General features: G+C 50.9%; 1 protein-coding gene across 2 annotated transcripts in view; it reads right to left on the bottom strand.

Annotated features, from left to right (window-relative positions):
* The window catches only part of PDS5B (PDS5 cohesin associated factor B), a 772,752-nt gene that overhangs the window by 85,335 nt on the left and 665,963 nt on the right, over positions 1-21,454 (bottom strand). For both annotated transcript variants that reach the window (XM_078657163.1, XM_078657161.1), the window contains exons 30-31: positions 3,129-3,274; positions 1,612-1,720 (exon numbers count right to left, since the gene is read on the bottom strand). In XM_078657163.1, the coding sequence (XP_078513289.1) occupies positions 1,612-1,720; positions 3,129-3,274 (255 nt within the window). The remainder of the gene's footprint in view (positions 1-1,611; positions 1,721-3,128; positions 3,275-21,454) is intronic.

The following is a 21,454-nucleotide window of genomic DNA, read 5'->3' as shown; positions in this document are numbered from 1 at the left end:
TTGAGACCTATGCAGCTGCAGCCCCTGGGCTAGGTAACTTCGGCATTTCGGTGCCCCAGCATAGCCTCACTAGCCAAGGGTCAGGATCCACTGTCGTTTTCTCCCTACCAGGTCGGGTTCGCCCGTGAAACATTGCTAGCTATCATAGACTTTGTCCCGCATCCCGCGTGAGAGTGCACACTCTGCACCCGAGTCCCCTGGGTCTCCTAGAAGTAATCTAACGATTCTATAGTCAAGTCCTAGCGATTCCAAAGCCTATTAGTACTGTACTTACCTGCTAGTAATTTCGCATTCCACTTTCAGAGTATATGGTTTTTCGTGCCCCTCGGGCATTTGTGTATACTGTGCGAACTTAAGTATTTTTATAAGAGTTTTGTTGTGTGCTTAGCTCCCTGTCTCATAAAGAGCCAGGGTTGTCTTGTTATAAATAAATACACTGTTTATTTTCATAACAACTTGTGTGGTGTCCTTTCACTGGGTGTTCAAGGGGTAATGTGATGGTAAAACAGCTGGCTTAACACGCCCTCTAGAGTCTTAGCCTTAGACTGCTCGTATCCATGCTACTAGGATAGCTGGTCTATAAGGTTGACTTACAACCAATCATCAATAAGGGTTGTTTGGACTGATATATAGTGATCACTAGAATAGTGAGCACTGCACATCAGGCCAACTTCTCACAGTCGCAGTTTATAGAAAGCAGAGGAGGTGATCTGATTTGCGTGAGGGAAGAAAGTGAGACGGTCGTCGAACATGACTCCCAAGTTCCTCACTTTGCCAACAGGAGTGGGGGGAGGACCCATGGACTGTGGCCACCAGCGGGAAGACCATTCTGGGGTTAGGTTTCCGAAGATGACCAGTAGATGTACCATGCCTCCTCAGGTAATGAGAATCAACTCCACATTGTTCTCTATCGCTTTCTGCCAGATCTTGCAGGCTGTGAAATTGGAGAGGATTCATAGAGCAGGCCTGCCATCAGCTGAGTCGGAAGGCTTTGCTAAATCATAGGCTGGCCCAAGCACCATATCACAAACATTGGTGATAAGACAGAGACTCTCTGCTTACAACGTTAAAAGGGATTAAACATTGCACAACATGTGCATCTGGAAGAGATTCATGCTGCAAAATCAAAGCTACACCCAATGTTCAATTCAGTGAAAATCAAAATAAAAGTTTAGGAATCTGTAAGGAAAGAAAAGTCTGAGTATTTGTTTAGTGCTTAGGGTTATTCATATGGTTAGGAATCTCTGAAAATAATTATTTGCTAGATGAATAATAGACAATTTCAGATAATCTAAAACAATATTTTTTACAATATGCCAAATAATAGAGCCATCGCCAATGAAAAATTTGACTAAAAATGAATGTTACTTTGTTTTTATCGATATGGACAATGGTACTAACTTCTTGTAGTTTATACTATCTACTAGGTTTTACAAAGGATGTACTCTGCCAAGCCAGTACTATAAAATGGAATCAGAATAGTTACCTATAACCAAATCGAAAGACAACATACATAAGACTAAAACAGATTTTGGATGGATAATACAAATGTAATCTCCAATTGTTAAACAACTTACAGAAATGCAAAATGACCTACAATAAGGCACTCACCCTTAAGAGATCAGAGTCATTACTTTTATCCCCCTTTTTTCCCGATAAAGGGGAACCCATCATGGTGTAGTCTTCACATTCACTAGGATCCAATTCTGAACTGTCAAGCCTTTCAATAAAAAGAAATAGATGTTATTTTGAATTAAACCAACTAAGTTCCTCTGATGTATCCCTGGCATTACATTTTTGAGGCCATTACTTCCCCATGAAAGCAGCAGCTCGCTGGGAGTTGAGTGACAACACAATAATATGTAAATTAAGAGATGGAGAGGATGTTTTGTCCATTTGCCTGTGGGTGTTCAGATTCACACAAAGACTGGTGTGTGCATCCTGGCAGTGCGCTTCTTTGGAAGTCCAGTTTACATAAGATATTAATGATCTACATGTGCCGTCACTAAGGCTTTTGTTAGCTCCCGCTGGTGGCGAGGTCTCAGGGTTGGGAAGGTCCTGAAAAGAATCAAAAACTGCAAAGTATTGCCCTTGGCCATTGAGTTGACTTAGGCCCTGAGATAGTGTTCTACAGCAAAGCAACTCCCTAACTTTTGGCAAACTGGGTCGTGGTACACCTAGACTGGGCTACAATGAAAGGTAGACCCTTTGTTTCTGATCCATGCAGCACCAGAATGTGTCTGTTAAAACACAGGGAACACACGTTCATCCAAGGCAGGAGGTTACGATGGGCTGGTTGTCGAAATGTTATTTGTGTGGATGTGGCTATTCACTTGACAGGGCTCAAAATGTATGGCTAAGAAGCCCCCGTATATGCTGAAAGATATATAGGGCTCATTCCTTTAGCACTCCTAAGACACCTTGTGGTAGCACTACTCCACATATCCAAATCAAACAATTACAATTACAAGAATGTCAGGACTTCAAGGATGTCTTTCAATTAGTTTAAAATTGAATGGGATTACAATTCTAAAAATAAAGAATGTACATTTGGGGTTTTTATTCCAGCTGATAACAGATTTTCTTTTATTTGTCTGATATAATGGTTTTCAATACACTACAGCTCCATTGAGTGTGAGCGAATCATTTAAGCTTGTAAAGTTCCAAGACAAGCAAATTACATTTTATCTGTAAATGTTTGCTGATTTGCTCCATCTTCAATATACTATCCATGATCCTGCTTCAAATATCAGTCATAAAAATGGGAGCGATAATAAGAAACAAACATCTTAGACTCTTCAAAACCATTCATGTCATTAGGGCAGAAAAGTGAGTTTTGGAGCATGGTTTTATGTTGTTTGCAAATTTACACAGAACATATAGCACCTATAATGGACTGAATCCTGCCCAGTAGATTTGTTTAAACAGTTCCACTAATTTGAGCTGGTTTTAACACTAAATGTATAGCCGGGCTGGAACAAGCTACTTAAGCTGCATCTTGGCTTTGATTAAACACTAATAAATATGTACAGTAAGGCAGATTACATGATTAATGATGTCATGATGCTAGTGTTAAGAGCTCAAGAAACTTCTGCCAACTTTAAAGGAGTGCTGCCTTGCCTACATACCTTGATTTGATCCTTGCAGGAGAGTTTGGATTAGAACTGTTGCTGTCATTGCTTACAGTTTCCATGCGTGATGATTTGGATTGCGACTGCTTGCCTGCAGCGGCAAGAGGCTTATTGACTACACCAAGGACATTGGAAGCTTTTGGCTGAAAAGAAAACACACAGCATGAACATAGTACACTGATTAAGGTATATAACATTCTGCAGACCAATCTACAATAGGGCAAATTAGTGCACACATTTCTAATGTTAAATATATTACGTCCTTTGCAATGTGGATAATTGTGTGATCCAAACATTATATAGAGCAGCATGCAAATTCTTAGCATGCAGCAAAATATGAGTGATGAATTTCAAAAAGCAGACAGACAACCCAGAGCTATAAATTCTCCCAGAAATTTCTCAAGATAACGATTGTCCCAAAGTTATCACATCTGCTTCAACGAATTCCTATTCATCCACTCAGGCTGTAAATGTCCCGGTTAACCTTCAGGCAGGAAATGCGCACAATCAAATGCATCAGGGGCACAGGGGATATACAATACCACAGAACAAGAGGTTGGACACAAAACTCAATTTACCTAATTACTAAAAAGCTGTCAGGGGGCGTGTCCAAAATGGCGGCACGGTAGGACCTGTGTTTTCGTCCCTCCGGCTTGGCCACTACATCGCCTTGTAATAGCCCTATCCCCGGTCCACAAACAGTTATATGGGGACCGGAATTGTGTGGCGCTTCCTACGGTGATGGTGTGAGAGCGGCTGGTGGCTGTTTCAATGATCTTTGCCTCGATTCTCTATCAGACCACGAGGGCCCTGGGCGGTGAAGGCAGCGGCGGCAACCGCGCGCCTAGACGGACCGGAAACCTGCCCGAGGCGGCGCGGTGTGCACAAGCCCTTGCACGGCCGGTGCGTGGTCCAGAGGGCGTGAGACGGCCCGTACAGGAGAGATACTGCCCGACTCAGACACGGCGACTGCCAAGCTGGGGCCAACCCTCTTAGGAAGAAACTTCTGCAGCAGAGGACAACAGAAAGATCCACGGGAAAGACGCCCGCAGAAGGCTTGTCAAGCAGCCAAAAAGAAAAAAGCAGAAGGCCTAATCTTAGGGCCAACATGGTGTAAATAACCCAAAACAAAAACACACAGTCAAGAAGGGCCGACCAGCAGCCAACAGAGCCACAGTCCCAACAAAAGAGGATACTCAGGCACATGAAAACCTACAGATTACACAACTGGGGGGACCCGCCCCAACAAAAGAACAGCTCCCAACAACCAGATCAACTCGCAGCTCACTGAAGGGGAGGAGGAGGAGGTGGCCGAAGCCCCGCCAAGAATCTCCGGATGGCCGTGTCTGCGGGGGCGTGGAACAAAAGAGTGCCATCGAAGGGAAAATCCACCAGCCTTTCCCAACATTTTCAGGGAACACACTGTCCCGAAGCTAAGCATGGCGGCAAAGGGCAACCGAAGAAGCCATGGCACGACCAAGCACCTCAGAGATGTCCAGAGCGGAGCGAAGAATAAACGCCGACAGCTCACGGCCATCTAACGCATGGTGACGCAAGTCCACCCCAGCACCCTCCTGGGAAGCTGCAGATCCAAGGGACTCCGCCGAGCCCCACAAGCAAGAGGTGGCCCTAGCCAGCACACATAAGATGTTAAGGGCCCGCAGAGCCACACTGGTTGAAGCAAACATATTGCGGCCCCAAGAGTCCAGCCAGCGGGCCTCCCATGATGGTGGTGACAGCAGCGACAGCAGGGAGGGAAAGGCGGTCCGCAAAAGGGGGGGTCACGCGGTGCTGGAAGGTGTTGAGGCACCGGATCCCCCGTGGCGGGGTGCCCCCACATCCCCAGAGAGGAATGGAGCAACCCCTCAAAAGTAGCAGCAGCTCCCTCCCACCAGATCCCTGGTGAAGAACTTCCAGTAGATGATCCGCGGGGAAATGGGCAGCCATATCACCCATGCGCAAACAAACAGCGGGAACGAAGGCCGCACCCCCCTCTGCAGGGCCCCGCGGTGGGGAAAGCAGCGCCTCCGTTGGCGATGGCTGCAAGCTAAGGTGGCCATCCCCTAAGCCAAACGGAGTGGGGAAGAGCCAGGGCCGGAAAGGAGAAAGAGGCGCCGAGGAGTGGGGGGACCTCTAACAAAAACCGCGGGCACAGCGACGGCGAGGAGCTGTCCTTGGATGACGTCTGGGAAAAAGCCACGACGCGGCGGCCTGTCTCCGGCGAGGACGACACCAGCAGGCCCCCAACCTCTGGGGAGGAGGGGACGTACGAAGAAGTGTCCACGACCTGACGCCGTAGAGTCCGCAACCTGGAGCAGGGCGGCGTCGTCCAACGCCACAAGAGACGCCAGACAGGCCTCCTCCATATCACACAGCGCAGGACATCGGGGCTGGGCTGGAGCCGAGGCGGCTAAGGGACGGCGCCAGAACGGCGCAGACTCGACCTCTGACGAGGCAGCCGCCTGCGTGGAGGGACGAGAGGCACCCGGGGAGTGGCAAGGAGCTCCCAGTCAGCCTCGCCCCATAAGGGGACGAGAGAGGCCCGCAGACCTCCATGGCGGTGTCAAGGCCGACTCGACCTCCGGTAAGGCAGCCGCCTGCGCGGAGGGACGAGGAGAACCCGAGGAGTGACAAGGAGATCCCCGCCAGCCTCGACCCACGAGGGGACGAGAGGGGGCCCCCCCCGACACCTGTGGCGCTGCAAAGGCCGACTCGACCTCCGACGAGGCGGCCGCCGGCGAGGAGGTACGAGAGGGACCTGGGGAGGGAAGAGGGGTCCCCCGCCAGCCTCGACCCATGATGAGTCGAGGGGGGTCTGCCGACCCCTGTAGTGCCGTCAGGGCCAGCAGCTGCCGGCGCCGTAGCTGCGTCACCTCGGCCTTAGACAGCATCGCCTGTTCAAAGGGCCGAGAGGGGCTCAGGAATGCGACCCGAGCCCCGGCGACCTCCCGTGACACCACAGGGACTCCCGCAGTAGTTTGCGGCGAAGCCGGGGCACCGTGGTCCGAAGGAGGGACCCCCGAAGGGCCGAAACCCAACAGCATCACATCCTCCGAGCCTGGATCTGAACCAGTTTGCGCCGGAGCCACCGGCGACGCCACAGAAGGCCCCACACAGGGCAAGGGATCCGCTGACGTCCCACAAGGGGTAGGAGGAGAAGCCAGCGAAGCCTGCAAAGCCGCAGCATATGTCTCATCTGGGCTCTCGGCGCCCCTTCACCGGGAAACGGTGGATGATATGCGGGGCTGCATCACCCGCTGAGAGCCCACGCCCCCAACAGGACTAAACCAACCCTTGGGGACAAACTGTGACACTTACTGACAGGGGAGCGACGCTCTTGAGGCACAGGAGAAGGATGAGGACGAGGACGACGACTATGATGGCTGCTTCGAAAACCTTCTGCAGAAGCTGATCGAGGTGACGAAGCCGACCTGGACATGCGAGCAGAGAGAAGTTTCATCCGGCGCTCCCACCGCGACTTCGGCTTCAACCGTTGGCATACCTCGCAATCAGTGGAGCCGTGACCTTCCCCCAAGCACCACTTGAAAATGAGGTAAGGGTCCGTCGCCGACATCAGAGGTCCACAAGACGAACACATTTTAAAGCCCGAAGGCATCTGCACTCTGTTCCCACAAGCGCACGCAATAGCGAAGGTTAAGGCCTAAACAGCCCCAGAGCACGAACCGGATCCGCGTTGCAGGCGGAAAAGGAAAAAACTGATGTCGGCACGCAGGGATGGGGCTTATGTGACTTCGCTGACGTCAAGCCCGCGGACATCAGGGTGAAGTCACGCGGTACCGCCCCCCCCCGGCGCGCAGAGATGCTGGGGCAAAGAACATTTTTCCGGATCCAGTCTCACGCCTGGGGATAATTCTATGTTAAGGAATCTGCAGCTAGTAGTCTCTATCAGATAATACCTGTATTCGTGCAGTCCCATGGTGAGCGGAGGGAGACGACCTGCGATCCTTTGTCCTGGCTATCTTTCGGCACGTTTTGGGGGACGATGGCCAGCAAGAAATTTAGATGGACAGGGTGCATTGTGTGGTTCTGCCCAGATGAGGGAAGGCCCCCCCCCACCAGATATACTCGTCTGCGTGCACGACTTCCAGCTCAAGGAGCTGATCCTACGCAAGGCTCAAGCAGCCCAGCCGATCCAGTTCCAGGGGCACTCACCGGCCCTCTTTCAGGATCTTGCAGTGTCCACGTTAACCAAAAGCAGAGAATTCCGAGTGGTCACCTCCTACCTCCGCGACAATGGAATTCTCTACTCGTGGGACCATCCCGTTCGTATCATATTCAAGCACCAAGGGAAATTGTGACAGATCTGCTCACTCACTGAGGCTCTTGATTTGCTGAGACTAGACAACACGGTGGACACAGAGCGGAAGGAGGGCCACAAAGGCCGGGCTGCACGGAGACTTTCACAATGGCACACCAGAGGCTGTGTCGAAGACGAAGGAACGGGAGGCTGTGATCTCCTCTCTCTCACAACCCCACAACCATCTGTGTTGCCCTTGAGCGCCCCAATTAAGCATACGGGGGGGGCGTGGCTAGCGGCCGAGAGTAATGGCCGCTGTCTAGGTGTGCTCCGATCAACCCGTGGCATTAAAGGACGACAGCCCACGGATCTGAATACATTTCGGCGGAGACGGCGTGCCGTGCTGCCAGGCGCCCCAGCGAAGCTCTAGTGAGGGGTTGATGGGCCGAGGACCCCAAGCGGAAGGGGTCTGATCGCCGAAGAGACCAGGGGCCGGACCGCACAAAATGGCAGCGTCGGAGCAGGACGGCGATCGGAGGTGCGACCGGCGCCGCAAGTGACCTGCTACGAACTCGCCCACCTGCCTGCTCCCGCTGACTCAAGTCGCCGACAGCGCAGAGGACGTGTTGCGAAGGGCTGCTGAGAGCATTCGGAGGTGTGCTGCGGAGCGACACGGAGGTGCGGTGGGGCCGGCCCCGGGGGAAGCTACAAATTTAGGCCCCGGCCTCAGGGCCTACCATCGGCAAAAATTGGGCACGACGTTCTGAGTGCCTGGGACCGGGGAGCTGCGAGCCATCCCTCCCTCCCCTCCCTCATTGACAATTAGTTGCACCATACCTGCGTGGAGGGGAGCGGAGGTGCCCCCGACGGCACGGAAGGACCACAAGACTGGCTCCTGGTGAGCGGAGGTGCCGGAAGTGGATAGTGACCGGGGGTGCGGCGGCCGCCACACGGGGCCTCCTCCCCTCCTACTGATCTTGCCGGCTTGACAGCGAAAAGGACGTGCTGCGGAGGGCTGCTGAGCGCCCTCGGAGGTGTGGTGCGAGCCATCCCCCCCCCCCCCCCCCTATTGACAACTAATCACATCCCACCTGCGTGGAAGGGAGCGGAGGTGCCCCGGGCGACACAGAAGGACCACAAGACTGGCTCCCGGTGAACGGTGGTGCCGGAAGTGGAGAGTGACCGGGGGTGCAGCTTCTGCCCCGCCTACGCCCTACTGATTTTGCCGGCCTGACCCACCGAGTGAGGAGGGGTGGTGACTCCGAAGAGCGACAAGGAATAGATCACGCAATGGATCCCCCCCCCCCCGTGATGGGTGGCTTCTCTGGTATGTGACGCAGCGGTGAGGGGGACTGTGGACACTCTTCGTGTTTGGGGCAAGGACTGGTGAGGCCCTTGTAGAGCGAAGGAACCAAAGTATAGCAGCGAGGGATTATTTGATGTTCGCGCTTCCGTCCCGGAGCCCTCTTCTGCATGACGGTACTGTCTACTGAATGGAACTACCTGTCCCTCCTTCCCTGGAGAGTGGAGTTTATTGGAGACACCTTGTTGGGTCTTGGCCAGTGACGTTGAGTTGATCATCTGCTGGAATATACTGAACGACCTGCTCTGAAGCACCAGTGTGGACAGATTACGAATGCACCCTTCAGATATCGCTGATATATTCTAAGGTAATACCGGCTATTGAAAAGCGTTACTGGGCTCTAGAGCGCCGCGCACAGCCCGGAGTGCAAGCAGTCGCCCTTCATGATCTGTAGGATAACATAGCAGGCTGCAGTAACTGTTGGTACATGCGCTCCTGGCTAATCCTATATGCCGCCGAGGAGGATGGCTACAGGAGGCAGAGGTTCCAAGAGCGCCCCTCAGGCGCAATTGGCCAAATTCGTCTGGACCAAGGGAGGTGACAAAGGAGACTCGCCAAGAATGAACAAAGACGACGCTGCGGTGTCGCCATCCCCAATCAAGGAGCCCACGCTCAACGATGTAATGGCGGCCATAGGAGGCATGCGCACGTCAATGGACTCTGTCACAACGGAGGATTCCCTGCTTCGTGCAGACTTCAAACAAATGAACGAAAAAGTGAAGGAACTCAAGGTGGTAACAGCGGCACTACAGGAGGATACTTCTGAACTGCAGCGACAGGTGTCTGACTTGGACACAGACCCGCATGGCGCAGCAGTTGGACGATTACGACGGGAGAGCCCGTCGGAACATACAAATCCTCGGAGTTCCAGAAAAAAACAGGGTGGCCTGCGGCGGACCTCTTTGTGGAAGAGCTGATCACGAAACATTTGAAACTGAAGGCTCTCTCCACTTATTTCTCCAATGAGCGCCGGGCGGTCGCCCCAAGCCAGGGGCTCCGCCTAGACACCTAATTGCAAGAGTTTTTAATTTTCGAGATAGGGACAACATCTTACAGGCGTCCAGAGCGGGTTCTCCGCTTAAGATCGACAACTCTAAGGTCACTTTCTTTCCTGATTTTACAGCACGAGTTCAGGCACAGAGGCGCAGCTTCCAAGCAGTGAAACGGGAGCTACGCAGCAGAGAAATCAAATACGCTGTGCTCTTCCCGGCCAAATTAAGAGTAGAATGGGACGGTAAACCCTGGTTTTTTGACTCTCCAGAAGCAACCTGGGAATGGCTGGAAGGGTGGACAAGGGTCGGCGACATGAGGGGTACCCGCCGCGAAAAGGCGGACCGGAACGAAGGTGGAGAACCTGGTGACTCAGCAACTGAGAATGCGTTGGAGACCAGTGGACTGGACGAGCAGGAATGAGTGACATTTGTCGTCGCCAGAGGGGCCCCCTCCTGATGACACTCGCAAGTATGGGCGGGGGGAGGTGCTGAAGGACCGGGCAGGATCTGATGGGGGACATATATATTTAGGGGTGCCGGAACCCAGTGTTCCAGTTATGTAACGGGTCGGATCTATGGTTTAACGTAGACATGTTATGATATTGTTCTAAGGGCTGTGTCTTACAATATTAAGTACTGTTTTACTGAGGTCACTGTAGGTGCCACGGGTCGGGTGGGCGCGCTTCACCTCTGAAAGTTTAGCATGGGTAGGGAACATATAGGCACTCTGCCATGTTGGGGGTTGGGCAGTTCGAGGTCAACGGGCAGGGGAGCAGGGTGGGGGGTGGAGGGGAGTTGGAAAGGGGTTTCTGAGACAAAGCAATTTGATGTTATTGACTACTGTGAAAATGTGCGAATTCAGATTACAGTGTTAGAGGGGGGAAAGGGCTGGTTACACTTTGTTCTGAGCTTTAGTTCTGGGCTGCATTTCAAGGTTACGGGCGTGCAGATGCGTGATACAGTGTTGGGCTTTCGAGGATGTTTTGAGAGTGATGGCAAACGAGATCTTGGGTGACAAGTTAACAGACGATACCGCCCCGGTCTTGGCCCCGGTGTGCCCTTTAACCCTGGTTACCTGGAATGTACGCGGTTTGGGGGATAAAATCAAGAGGGGGTTGGTGTTGCAATATGTACGCAGGGCGGCCCCGGCATTGGTATTGGTATTGCTTCAAGAGACGCACTTGGTGGGGTCGACATGCAAGACTCTGGATCGGTGGGGATACGCGATGGCAGTGCATTCTGAGTTTTCCTCTGGCACCAGGGGGGTGGGAATCCTGACACAAACACTTTCCTGTGATAGTACAGCAGGTATGGAAAGATGCACAAGGACAGTTTGCAGCTATTTCCTGCTTATGGGAGGGAAAGAGGTTCAATGTGGTGTCGGTGTACATTCCACCTGCCCTTCATTCAGTCGCCGTCCCTGCCCTCAGTGCTTTTCTACTAACGCTGCCGGAGGGGGAGCTCATAGTGGGTGGAGATTTCAATGTGGTTCTAGACGATGGACTGGACCGCCATCCCGGCAGGATGACAGGGCTGCATAAATCACGGCTGACTGATTATGTAGAGGCTATGGGTCTTACGGATGGGTGGAGGTTTAAACACTCCGAGGATCGAGGCTATACCTTCTACTCCGGGGTACACAATAGTCTCTCACGTATTGATTATTTTTTCGTCTCTGCAGATAGCCTGCCCTATATAACTGAGGTAACGATAGGCCCGAAGGTATCTCGGATCACTCCCCAGTCTCCATGGTATATTCCTCTTATGTGAAAGCCCGGAGGCGTATTTTCCCGATTTCGCCTCATTATTTACAAATTCCACAAATTAGAAAAGACCTGGTCACGGCCACGAAATGCTACTTCCAAGAAAATACCACTTCCGTTGACTCGCCAGGGGTCCTGTGGGAGGCATACAAAACGGTGCTGAGGGGCCAGGCAATAGCCTCCATAACGGGTCATAAACAAATTGTGCAAGAAGACCTTAGAGTACTCGAGTACGACCTGGATGTTTTACAATCCAGACATGATCTTGATCCTACAGAGGAAGCTATGCGCCAGTTGCGCCTTAAATAGGCTGAATTTACGGAATACCAGCGGGTGCACGCAACATATTATATACGAGGTTGGCGATAAGGCAGGGAGACTTTTGGCATGGCTGGAAAAGAAGGACAGGGCCCAAAGGACGATAGCGCAGCTTCGCAATGCCGACGGTGAGGTAATCACTACCCCTATGGATATAGTAGACACCTTGGCCAACTATTACGAGGCGATTTATACCCCCACCTCCTGTAGGTCATCTGAAGAGGCACAGACCTACATTAAGGATATCCAAATGCCTCCCTCTCAGACTCTGACGCCGAGCTGGTGGAGTCGGACTTTACGAAAGATGAGGTCCTGGGTGCAATTCATTCTCTGCAGTCAGGTAAGGCCATGGGGCCGAACGGGGTCCCCATAGAACTCTACAAGCGCGTCTCTGATCTTACGGCTCTGCACCTGCTGCGAATGTTTGAAGACAGCTTGGCTAAGGGGAAATTGCCCCGAGATCAGCGGACGTCTACGATCATAGCCATACCAAAACCTGGTAAGCCTCCGGACGAATGTACATCATATCGTCCTATTTCATTATTAAATGCGGAGGCTAAAATACTGGCCAAAATGATAGCCGTACGATTAACCCCACACTTAGAGACGCTTATCCACCCAGATCAATCCGGATTTATGCCGAACAGGAATACTGCTCTCAATTTAAGACGAGTTCACGCGGTATTGGCGCAGATCCCTGCTCCGTCGGAACCGGCGGTGCTCCTTTCTTTAGATGCATGAATGGCCTTCGACATGGTCGAGTGGCCATATCTATTTACGGTATTGCGACATTTAGGCTTTGGACCAAAGTTCTGTGCTTGGGTAAAACTCTTGTATACAAACCCGCTTGCACATGTTGTAGCCAACGGCCATATTTCCAGGGACTTCCGACTGGGCCATGGCACGCGTCAGGGATGCCCCTTGTGGCCACTGCTTTGCGCACTGATCTTGGAGCCGTTGGCAGCATGGATACGGTGGGACCCCATGATAAAGGGTCTCAGCTGGACCGAGTCCTGGGAGGACCGCATATCGCTATATGCCGATGACATCCTTCTTTATTTAACTCTCCTTAGGCGGTCACTCATAGTTCTTCTTAACATTTGTGAGATTTTCGGGCGAGCCTCAGGATACATAATCAACTGGTCCAAGTCGGTGCTGTTTGTCCTTAAAGGGCCCCCACTGCGACTTCCGGACGGCTGTACCCTGGTGATCACTGATGGACCCTTTAAATATCTCGAGGTGTGCGTGACACCTAATCAGGAGGTCTTTTATCACCGCAATTTACTGCCCCCGCTTGAACGATTCCGCACGGATGTGAGGCATTGGCACACCCTACCACGGACCCTCTTAGGAAAGGCGGCATTATTTAAAATGATGACCTTACCGCGACTACTGTATATCCTGGAAAATACTCCGTTTCTCGTGCCTCCAAACTACTTTACATCCATAAACGCACTAGTCTCTGGTCTCCTCTGGGGGGACAAACCGGCGTGCATTTCCCGGCAAAAGTTGGTTCGGGGATGGTTTGATGGAGGCATACCGCTCCCAGATATCCAATTGTATTATTGGGCAGCCCAACTAAAGACTATAAATCACTGGCTCCACGCTCCGCAGACTGAGCCAGCTTTCAAGGCGGATAGATACGACCTGGGGGGCGGAGGAGTGATGGCTGCGCTCTATGACCCCAGAGGTGCGGCGGCCCTGCTGGGCCCTACGGCATACACAATAAAGTTATGGTACTTGGCTTCTGCTCACCTTAAATGTAAAGACAAGATTACGCAGATGACGCCACTCTGGGCGTCGCGTCGCCTCGGCCGTCTCTGTAATAGTAAGGGATTTGAGGCCTGGGATCGGATAGGCATATCGACGGTTGGAGACCTCTACAGGCGGGGGGGCCATCTTCACCTTTGACCAGCTAGCGGCCAAATTCAACTTGATACAGACGGAATGTTTCCGCTACCTACAGATCAGTCATGCCCTCAAGTCTGTGCTCCCAATTGATGAAAAGCTGCCAGAATCCACTCCTTTAGCAGATAGATGGCTTACGGAGCATATGTTGAGAAAGGCGACCTCGTTGGTCTACCGTAAGTTGGTCAACAATATGCCTGACCCCACGGTGAGACTAAGAGCGGCCTGGACAGGGGAGATAGGTGAATTTGACGAGTCAGACTGGCAGGCCGCGCTCTCCTCAGGAGGTTGCTGTGCCGTCCCGGCTCAAAACGATACAATTAAAAGTTCTACATCGAGTCTACTATACTAGGGTCACACTACACAGGATAGGGAGAATCACACATCAGTATTGTTTGAGAGGCTATGGTGAGGTGGGGACATTCTACCATACTATCTGGGATTGCCCATTGATTGTTTGTTTCTGGTCCAAGGTTATGCGGACTATATCACAAGTTGTTCACGTTTCGCTGCTCCCTGAACCGCGTCGCTGTTTGCTGAACATTTGGGAGCCTAATGATCTTAGTAACCCCCTACAAGATTGGGCCACGCTTGGTATTATGTACGCTAAACGGAATGTGGCTAGGGCCTGGGGGTCTCCCGTGGTACATGCGCTTAGTACCTGGAGTATGGATCTGGATTCAGCGATGGTTGTCGAAAAGGCGGTATATCTGAATCGGAAATGTCCACGAAGGTGGGTCAAGATTTGGGGAGCTTGGAATGAATATAGAGGGCACATCTGTGAACCACCTCAGATGGATAGTGATACTGATTCGGAATGAAAAGGAGAGGGAATGAGGTAGTCAGGAAGCGGGGTGAATATACTGAACTGTTGTCATGACTGTATTACTGATATTTCCTTGACATGCTATGCTGTGTCCACTATGTTTCACCTTTCTGATCCTGTATTAATGATGTATGCAATGAAAGCCTTGGAAATGCCCATTGTTTTTTTTTTTTTAAAGACCTTTATTGTACAAGTCTATAAAGACACAGCATATGGCCTACAACCCCGGGGGCCGGCCGCGTTATTCATAATATCTATTCAGCGTTTTCAGGTTAACACAGCCTTTCAGCCGACATCCCTGGGGTCCGGCGGCACGCTACATTAAGGTGTACATATTTCAATCAATTTGTGTATCAGATAACCCATAGGTCTGTTATTTTCTTAATTTGTTTCGTTTTTCCAGTTTTCTTATAACTTTTAACAACAAACACGTTGACATTCAGCACGACAACAGTTCTGCAAAGTGTATGGATATAACCTTGCCTGGGATCAAAGTTTACCGAGACTGCATCCAGTGTGAAGTCCCACTATGCACTCTAATTTGGTCATGATGTTAACACGTTCAGGTCCACTCCCCCTCTACCTCCTCATCGGAGCTGTCCTTGTCGTCTTCCGGCAGTGGATCACATAGGTTTCCTCTATATGTATTCCACAAGGACCACACCTTGTTCCATTTACGCGGGCAGGCTCTATTGACATACACTGCCCGCTCTGTAAACATTAACAGATCCATGTTCCTACTCCATTGTGCTAATGTGGGCAGCTCTGGGGCGCCCCATTTTTGAGCTATATCCCGTTTTGCCACCATGATGGCCAATGTACCCCATACCATCCCGTACCTGGACAGATCTTGTGGATCCCATTGTTTATTTTTTTAACAATAAATTGTTTTTTTATTTAAATTAAGCATACGGGAATGAATGTCATGGAGTGATGTCGGAGGGGCACCTGGACGGTTACTTTTCCTCGCTCAGTTGAATGCCCCATGACAGTTCTTTGTTCTCCAGGTACACTTTCTGTGGTCTGCCGCCAAGGTTCGGTACCCCTTTGGTCTTTCCTTGCAGACGGACTTATGTCTATTGTTCCTTCATGGGTTTGAGTTATCTTGGGATTTTTTTTATGTATACTTGTTGGGGTTTCTTTTAAGGGTCTCCTGCACCAGGCCCTACGCTTGCATTTCCGCCTTGTCGGCCCATGAGCTCTCCAGCTCGCCACCTGTGCTTTGCTCCCTCAACCTTATGGGTGTACCTTACATGTTAACCTCCATCGGTTATGGCTAGAGACCTGAAAATTGTAAGCCTCAATGTTCGGGGCCTGAACCTCCCTACAAAACGTGCAGTGATCCTTTCCCTACTCGAACAGTCTGAAGGTAATATCTGTATGCTCCAAGAGACCCATCTGCTTGCTAAAGATTCTCCCCGCATGCGTACGGGGTGCTTCCCTTGCCAATTCTGGTCCTCTGGCACATTGAAAAAGAATGGGGTGCCAATCCTCCCGGGGGCTAAATTTGATGGCAAGGTAAGGTCTACCTCCTATGAGTCCAAGGGCAGGGTCCTGGCTCTCCGGATTCAGCGGGGGTCTACTGTTCTCACTTTAACATTTACGCACCCAATGCACATCAGGAGCCATTTCTCCTTCGGCATGTTGTAGAAGGTTTGGCTTCCCCGGACTCTGCAGGGATAGTGGGTGGGGACCTCAACATGGTCATGGACAACGACTGGGATCGCTCAGGGCAGTTTTATAGCAGGTGGGAGCCATCTCTCTGGAGGGTAAGCAATGGCTGGCCGATAGCTGCCTTCACAATGTTTGGCGCCATAAGCATGTGGACATACGCGATTACACCCACTACTCTGCGGCACACAAGTCATATACACTTCTGGATATGTTTTTGGTCTCTAATGCGCTTCTCCCCAGAGTCCGTGACGCCTCTATAGCCACATGTTCCCTCTCCGATCATGCGTATATCTCGCTTTCCGTACGACCTGATGGGGTCGGGCACGTCCCTCCCAGATGGCGGCTGCATGTAGGTCTCTTGCACTCACCTGACACTGTAAAGGGTGTGCGGTGCCAAGATAATAGAATACCTCCAACACATTGGCACTGGTGAGACGTCCCTGGCTACTGTTTGGGAAACCCTCAAGGCGGTGATTAACGGGGAATTCATGGCTATTTCATCTGCGGATGCCCGGAGACGTAAGGAAGCCCATTCGGGCTCCGAAAAAGAAGTGGCAGAACTGGAAGCGATACATAAACGTACCGGAGCCCCGAGGGTTTGGCGGTCACTGGAGAAGAAGAGGATGCTTCTCAAACGCTTAGACCTTGACAGGGCGGAATATGCCTTGCTTCACCTCCCACATAAGTTTTATTTGGATAGTGACAGATGTGGGAGGATGTTAGCACAGAGATTGCGTGCCAGGGACTATCCCCTCCCTCAAGCGGCCTACAAGTGAGGAGATCCACCTGGACCTCCAGATTGTTTAAGAATTCCGACGCTTCTACCACTCTATATAGCGCAGATCCACATAGCCCCCAGACGCGCAAGACTACCTGGATTCCAGCAACTTCACTCGCCTCCCAAAAGCGCAGGAAGACCCTCTAGAGGACCCTATAGGGATAGACGAGGTTATCTCAGCCATTTTTCGACTGAAGCTTGACAAATCGCCGGGCCCTGACGGATATCCTGTCCTATTTTATAAAACACTCTGTCACAAATTGGCACCCCTCTTAACCCGCCTGTTCAATTCCTTACAAGACAGCTGGGCAGTTACGGACTCTATGGCCGAGGTGGCGATCTCAGTCATCCTTAAGCCAACTAAAGACCCAGGGCTCTGTAGCTCCTACCGTCCGATCTCGCTGCTTAACATTGACGCGAAACTCTTCACGGGCATACTGGCGTCTCGGTTGAACCCCCTAATGGTGGGCCTAATTGATCTAGACCAGGCGGGATTCATTCCCACTTGTCAGGGGGGGCGATAACACCAAGCGTCTTCTCCATCTCATAGACTGTGTTCACCCCTCCCGGGTAGGAGCTGTGCTTATCTCCGTCGACGCTGAAAAGGCGTTTGATAGAGTATGCTGGAAATACCTCTTCGACGTCTTGCAGGACCTTGGGTTTAGGCCCGCTTCATTCATTGGGTGCAGTGCATCTACCATGCCCCAGAGTTAATAGGGTATCCTCATCCCCCTTTGTGATCGCCCGGGGCATGAGGCAAGGGTGCGCCCTCTCGCCCCTCTTATTTGAACTCTACATGGTGCACCTCACGCAGAAAAGCCGTCATCACCCAGGCATCCAGGGTCTCAAGTTCGGAGGTGACATCCACAAGATAAGCCTCTATGCAGATGATGTCAACCTCTCCCTCGCATCTCTGACCTCCCTCCCCACGCTGGTCGAAGAACCCAGGTCCTTTGGTCGGCTTTCTGGTTTCAAGGTCAACCGTAGTCAGTCCCAGGTCTCAACTTGTCCTTACCACAAATACAGGTGGAAGACTTCAGGCAGACTCTTCCCCTGCACTGGTCTAGCGGCCCTGTGCCCTATTTATGCATCCTTCTGACCCCCTCGCTGGAGCTGAACTGCACAACTTTAGTGGCTCAGACACGAAAGGCGATAGACGGGTGGACTAAACACAATTTATCTTGGTTTGGGCGCATTACCGCAGTGAAAATGACGATCCTACTGTGCATATTACACCTATTTCAGACCCTCCCTTTAATACCGCCACCTAAAGCACTGCAAGCCTTACCGCTTGTATGAATAAATTCATTTGGGGCAATAAGAAAGCACGCCTTTCGGTAGTGCAACTGTTGCGCCCGAAGGGTGACGGAGGGGTGAATATTCCGCTGGTCCACAGATACCCCCAGACTGCGCACCTTCGATATGTGCTGGAGTGGAACCGCCCACTTTCCGAGAAGCATTGGACCTTCATGGACCAGACAGTAGCTGGTGCAAATTTCTGGCGTGAAATCTGGCTTCCCTGACGAGCACGCGCATGGGGCCTTTACACCTTCCCGGTCACCGCAGCAACATTGAAAGTGTGGGACGAGGTGGCGCTCTCGAAAGGTCTTACCACCTTTCCCTCCCAGATGACGCCGACGATAGACAACCCGGATTTTCCCCCGGGAGATAAAACTGCCGTTGCCCAGAGATGGAGGGAAGCTGGTTGTAAGCGCTTGGGCCATTTATTTTATCTCGAAGGCGTTATCCCATTTGATAGAGTTCGCCAAGACCTTGACCTTCCTCACATTAATGAGTTCTATTACCTGCAGCTCCGCCACTGGGCAACCACTAAGGCCTATCTGACACAAGTCTCTCGTAAGCTTACCCCTTTCGAGAAATGGATAGCGAACAAGTAAGATGACAAACATCTCATTGCAGAACTTTATGTCCTCCTTACTCAGCGCACGATAGAGAATCGCTCTTGCGGTCAGCTCCGGTGGGAGGCAGAACTGAGTCGGGCCCTCACAGACAAGGAGTGGGACAACATCCACTACAGGGCTCACCATACAGCATACAATACTGCAGGAACTGAATCCGCATTCAAGGTAGCATCTTATTGGTACCTTACGCCAGCAAGGATACACCAATGGGACAAGAACCACACTGAAGAATGTTGGCAAGGTTGCGGACTGACAGGCTCCCTTGCACATCTTCTCTGGCACTGCCTGAGGCTACAGCGCTTTTGGGAGCAGGTATTTAATGACATTGACCCGGCATTGGACACTGAGATCCGCTTCCCGGCTTACACTCTGCTGTGGCTATCGAACCCACTCACCTTCCCATTACGGTCATTACGAGGCAGGCAGATGGCGTTGGCACTACAGGCGCTATTAGTTCATTCAGGTACTCCCACGGTTCCGGATCCCACGGCTTGGCTCCACAGGCTCTGGTTGACCCTTGCCATGGAGCGACTCTTGTTGGTCCAAAATCAGAAGAGCGAAAAATACGCAGAGCTATGGGCTCCTTTCACAATGCTGTTGTTGAAGGACCTCTGCGAGGTCACTTGCCCCAAACTCCTGAAACTGTTACGTCTAATACCTTCAACTGCGAAATAGGTAGTGCCCCGTCTGGGTGGGCGGGCGGGAGGGTTGAGGAGTGAGAGGTATGGGTCGCTATGCAACTCCTGAAATCTTGGTGCGGGTTCTCCTGTGTTTCCCTTCTCTTTTGGGGGCGGGCGGGAGGATGGGTTTTCTTTATTTGTTGTTCCCCCTTCTAGGCGGGTGCTCAGTTCTAGTCGGGCGTTGTCTTTGGCATGGTAAGTGGTTTCAAATTGCTAGATTTGACTCCGAGCGCTGCCAGCCTCCGGGATGTCGGCATTACTGTAGTGGAGTTATATTTACACTTAATGCATTGTCTTTTAGCTGCCAGCACCTGTGGTTGTAGGCAATTTGCTTTGTGCAAATGTTGAGACACCCACCAATTAAATCAATAAAAAGATTTGTTCCATAAAAAGCTGTCAAAAAATGCTCCCTGTAATGAAACTGATTGGCATATTGAATATTAAGTTTCCATAAACACACTGCTTTTTACCAAAGTTGCCCAACAAACGAGGGAGGGTTAGTTCCATGATGTGAATTCTCTGAAAAAGGTGACTCAGGTGAATACAGAGGGTGTATTTAGGTCAAACATTTTCATATGACTTGGCTATGAGCAGTTCTAGCTTTGGACTGATATTTCAAATTGGCTACAATTAGAAAAAAATCACAGATGCTATCACCAATTGTCTTCAGAGCTATGCTCAAGATGAGCACATGCAGGCTCTGAGGAGGTTCTCAATTTGGTCTGCAGTACAGTTTCTATGTTCACATCAAAATACATCCTCAGACTAGAATGTAGGATATGGTATTTATATATTACTTTTAATACTGAGTTTGGCCAAAAACCACGTTCGGGGTAATAGGGAACTACGGCTCAGTTAGGATGAGGTTGTTTGAAAATTTGAACTCAACAGTGCAGCTGATGGAGCCATCTACCAAAGAAGATGCTCCTGCCAATAACATGCCAGAGGAGAGAATGCCTTCAGATGGAAAGGTTCTAAATGTTAGAAAATAAAGTCTAGTGTCTAGCAGTCTTGATTAGTGTCTAGAAATAATTTCAGAAAGTAACCGTGACAGGAGCCAGAAGGAATCTATGTTGCCCTCTGACAGAGATGTTATTAAGTCTCGGGACTCTTTAACATGTGGAAGCTGGTATTCAAAGAAATTAGTCAATATGCAACAGTATATTGATACCTTGTTAGGTCTCGCATACCAGACACCGTAAGCTGGCTATTTGCTAAAGACCTATCCCCAGCTTACAGGGGCTTTTAGATCGCCCATTGCTTATGATTGGTTGGCTTTATTTGAGCGCTCATTTGTTTGTTTCTTATTCAGTGGCTTTCCATTTCCTAACTTGTCCACCTTGCGTTCGTCCCTCTCCTAGAGCATTACCGCTGTCATCTCTATGATTTGCTGACTTGCAACGTTCCACTGCTCAATTTTAGGGCACCTTTCCGGTTACGCACTACATCAGTGCGCAAGTGTAATCTTCCTGCTCTATCTCTCATGCGCCCCCCAAATGCTGTTCCCTTATACTCTGTGTTGCTTTTTCACACGTATGCTGCTCTCTCTGATCTACTTCTTCCCCACCCTCGCAATTCAAGTTGGTCTCTACTTCATGTGCTTCTCCCCTACTTTGCTCTCACTCTCATTTGCTTTACTAATGCCCCATGTTGCTCCCACTCGCGTGCATTTCTAACCCAGCCTTCTTTCGCAATTGTGTGCTTCGACTCAGACGCCAGAGTGTGGTCTGCCTCATCAGCTGCTTGCACATATGTCATGCATGTGTGCACTACTGCAAAAGCAGCAATGGAGTTATGGCGCCTTTCATCTTTTATGATGCTGCACAGCTTTGTGAAACAGC

The sequence above is a fragment of the Lissotriton helveticus genome, chromosome 8 (assembly GCF_964261635.1).
Source record: "Lissotriton helveticus chromosome 8, aLisHel1.1, whole genome shotgun sequence".
In the NCBI taxonomy this organism is placed as follows: Eukaryota; Metazoa; Chordata; class Amphibia; order Caudata; family Salamandridae; genus Lissotriton; species Lissotriton helveticus.
The sequence above is the reverse complement of the archived record's forward strand: the minus strand, read 5'-3'. Positions and strand labels throughout refer to the sequence as shown.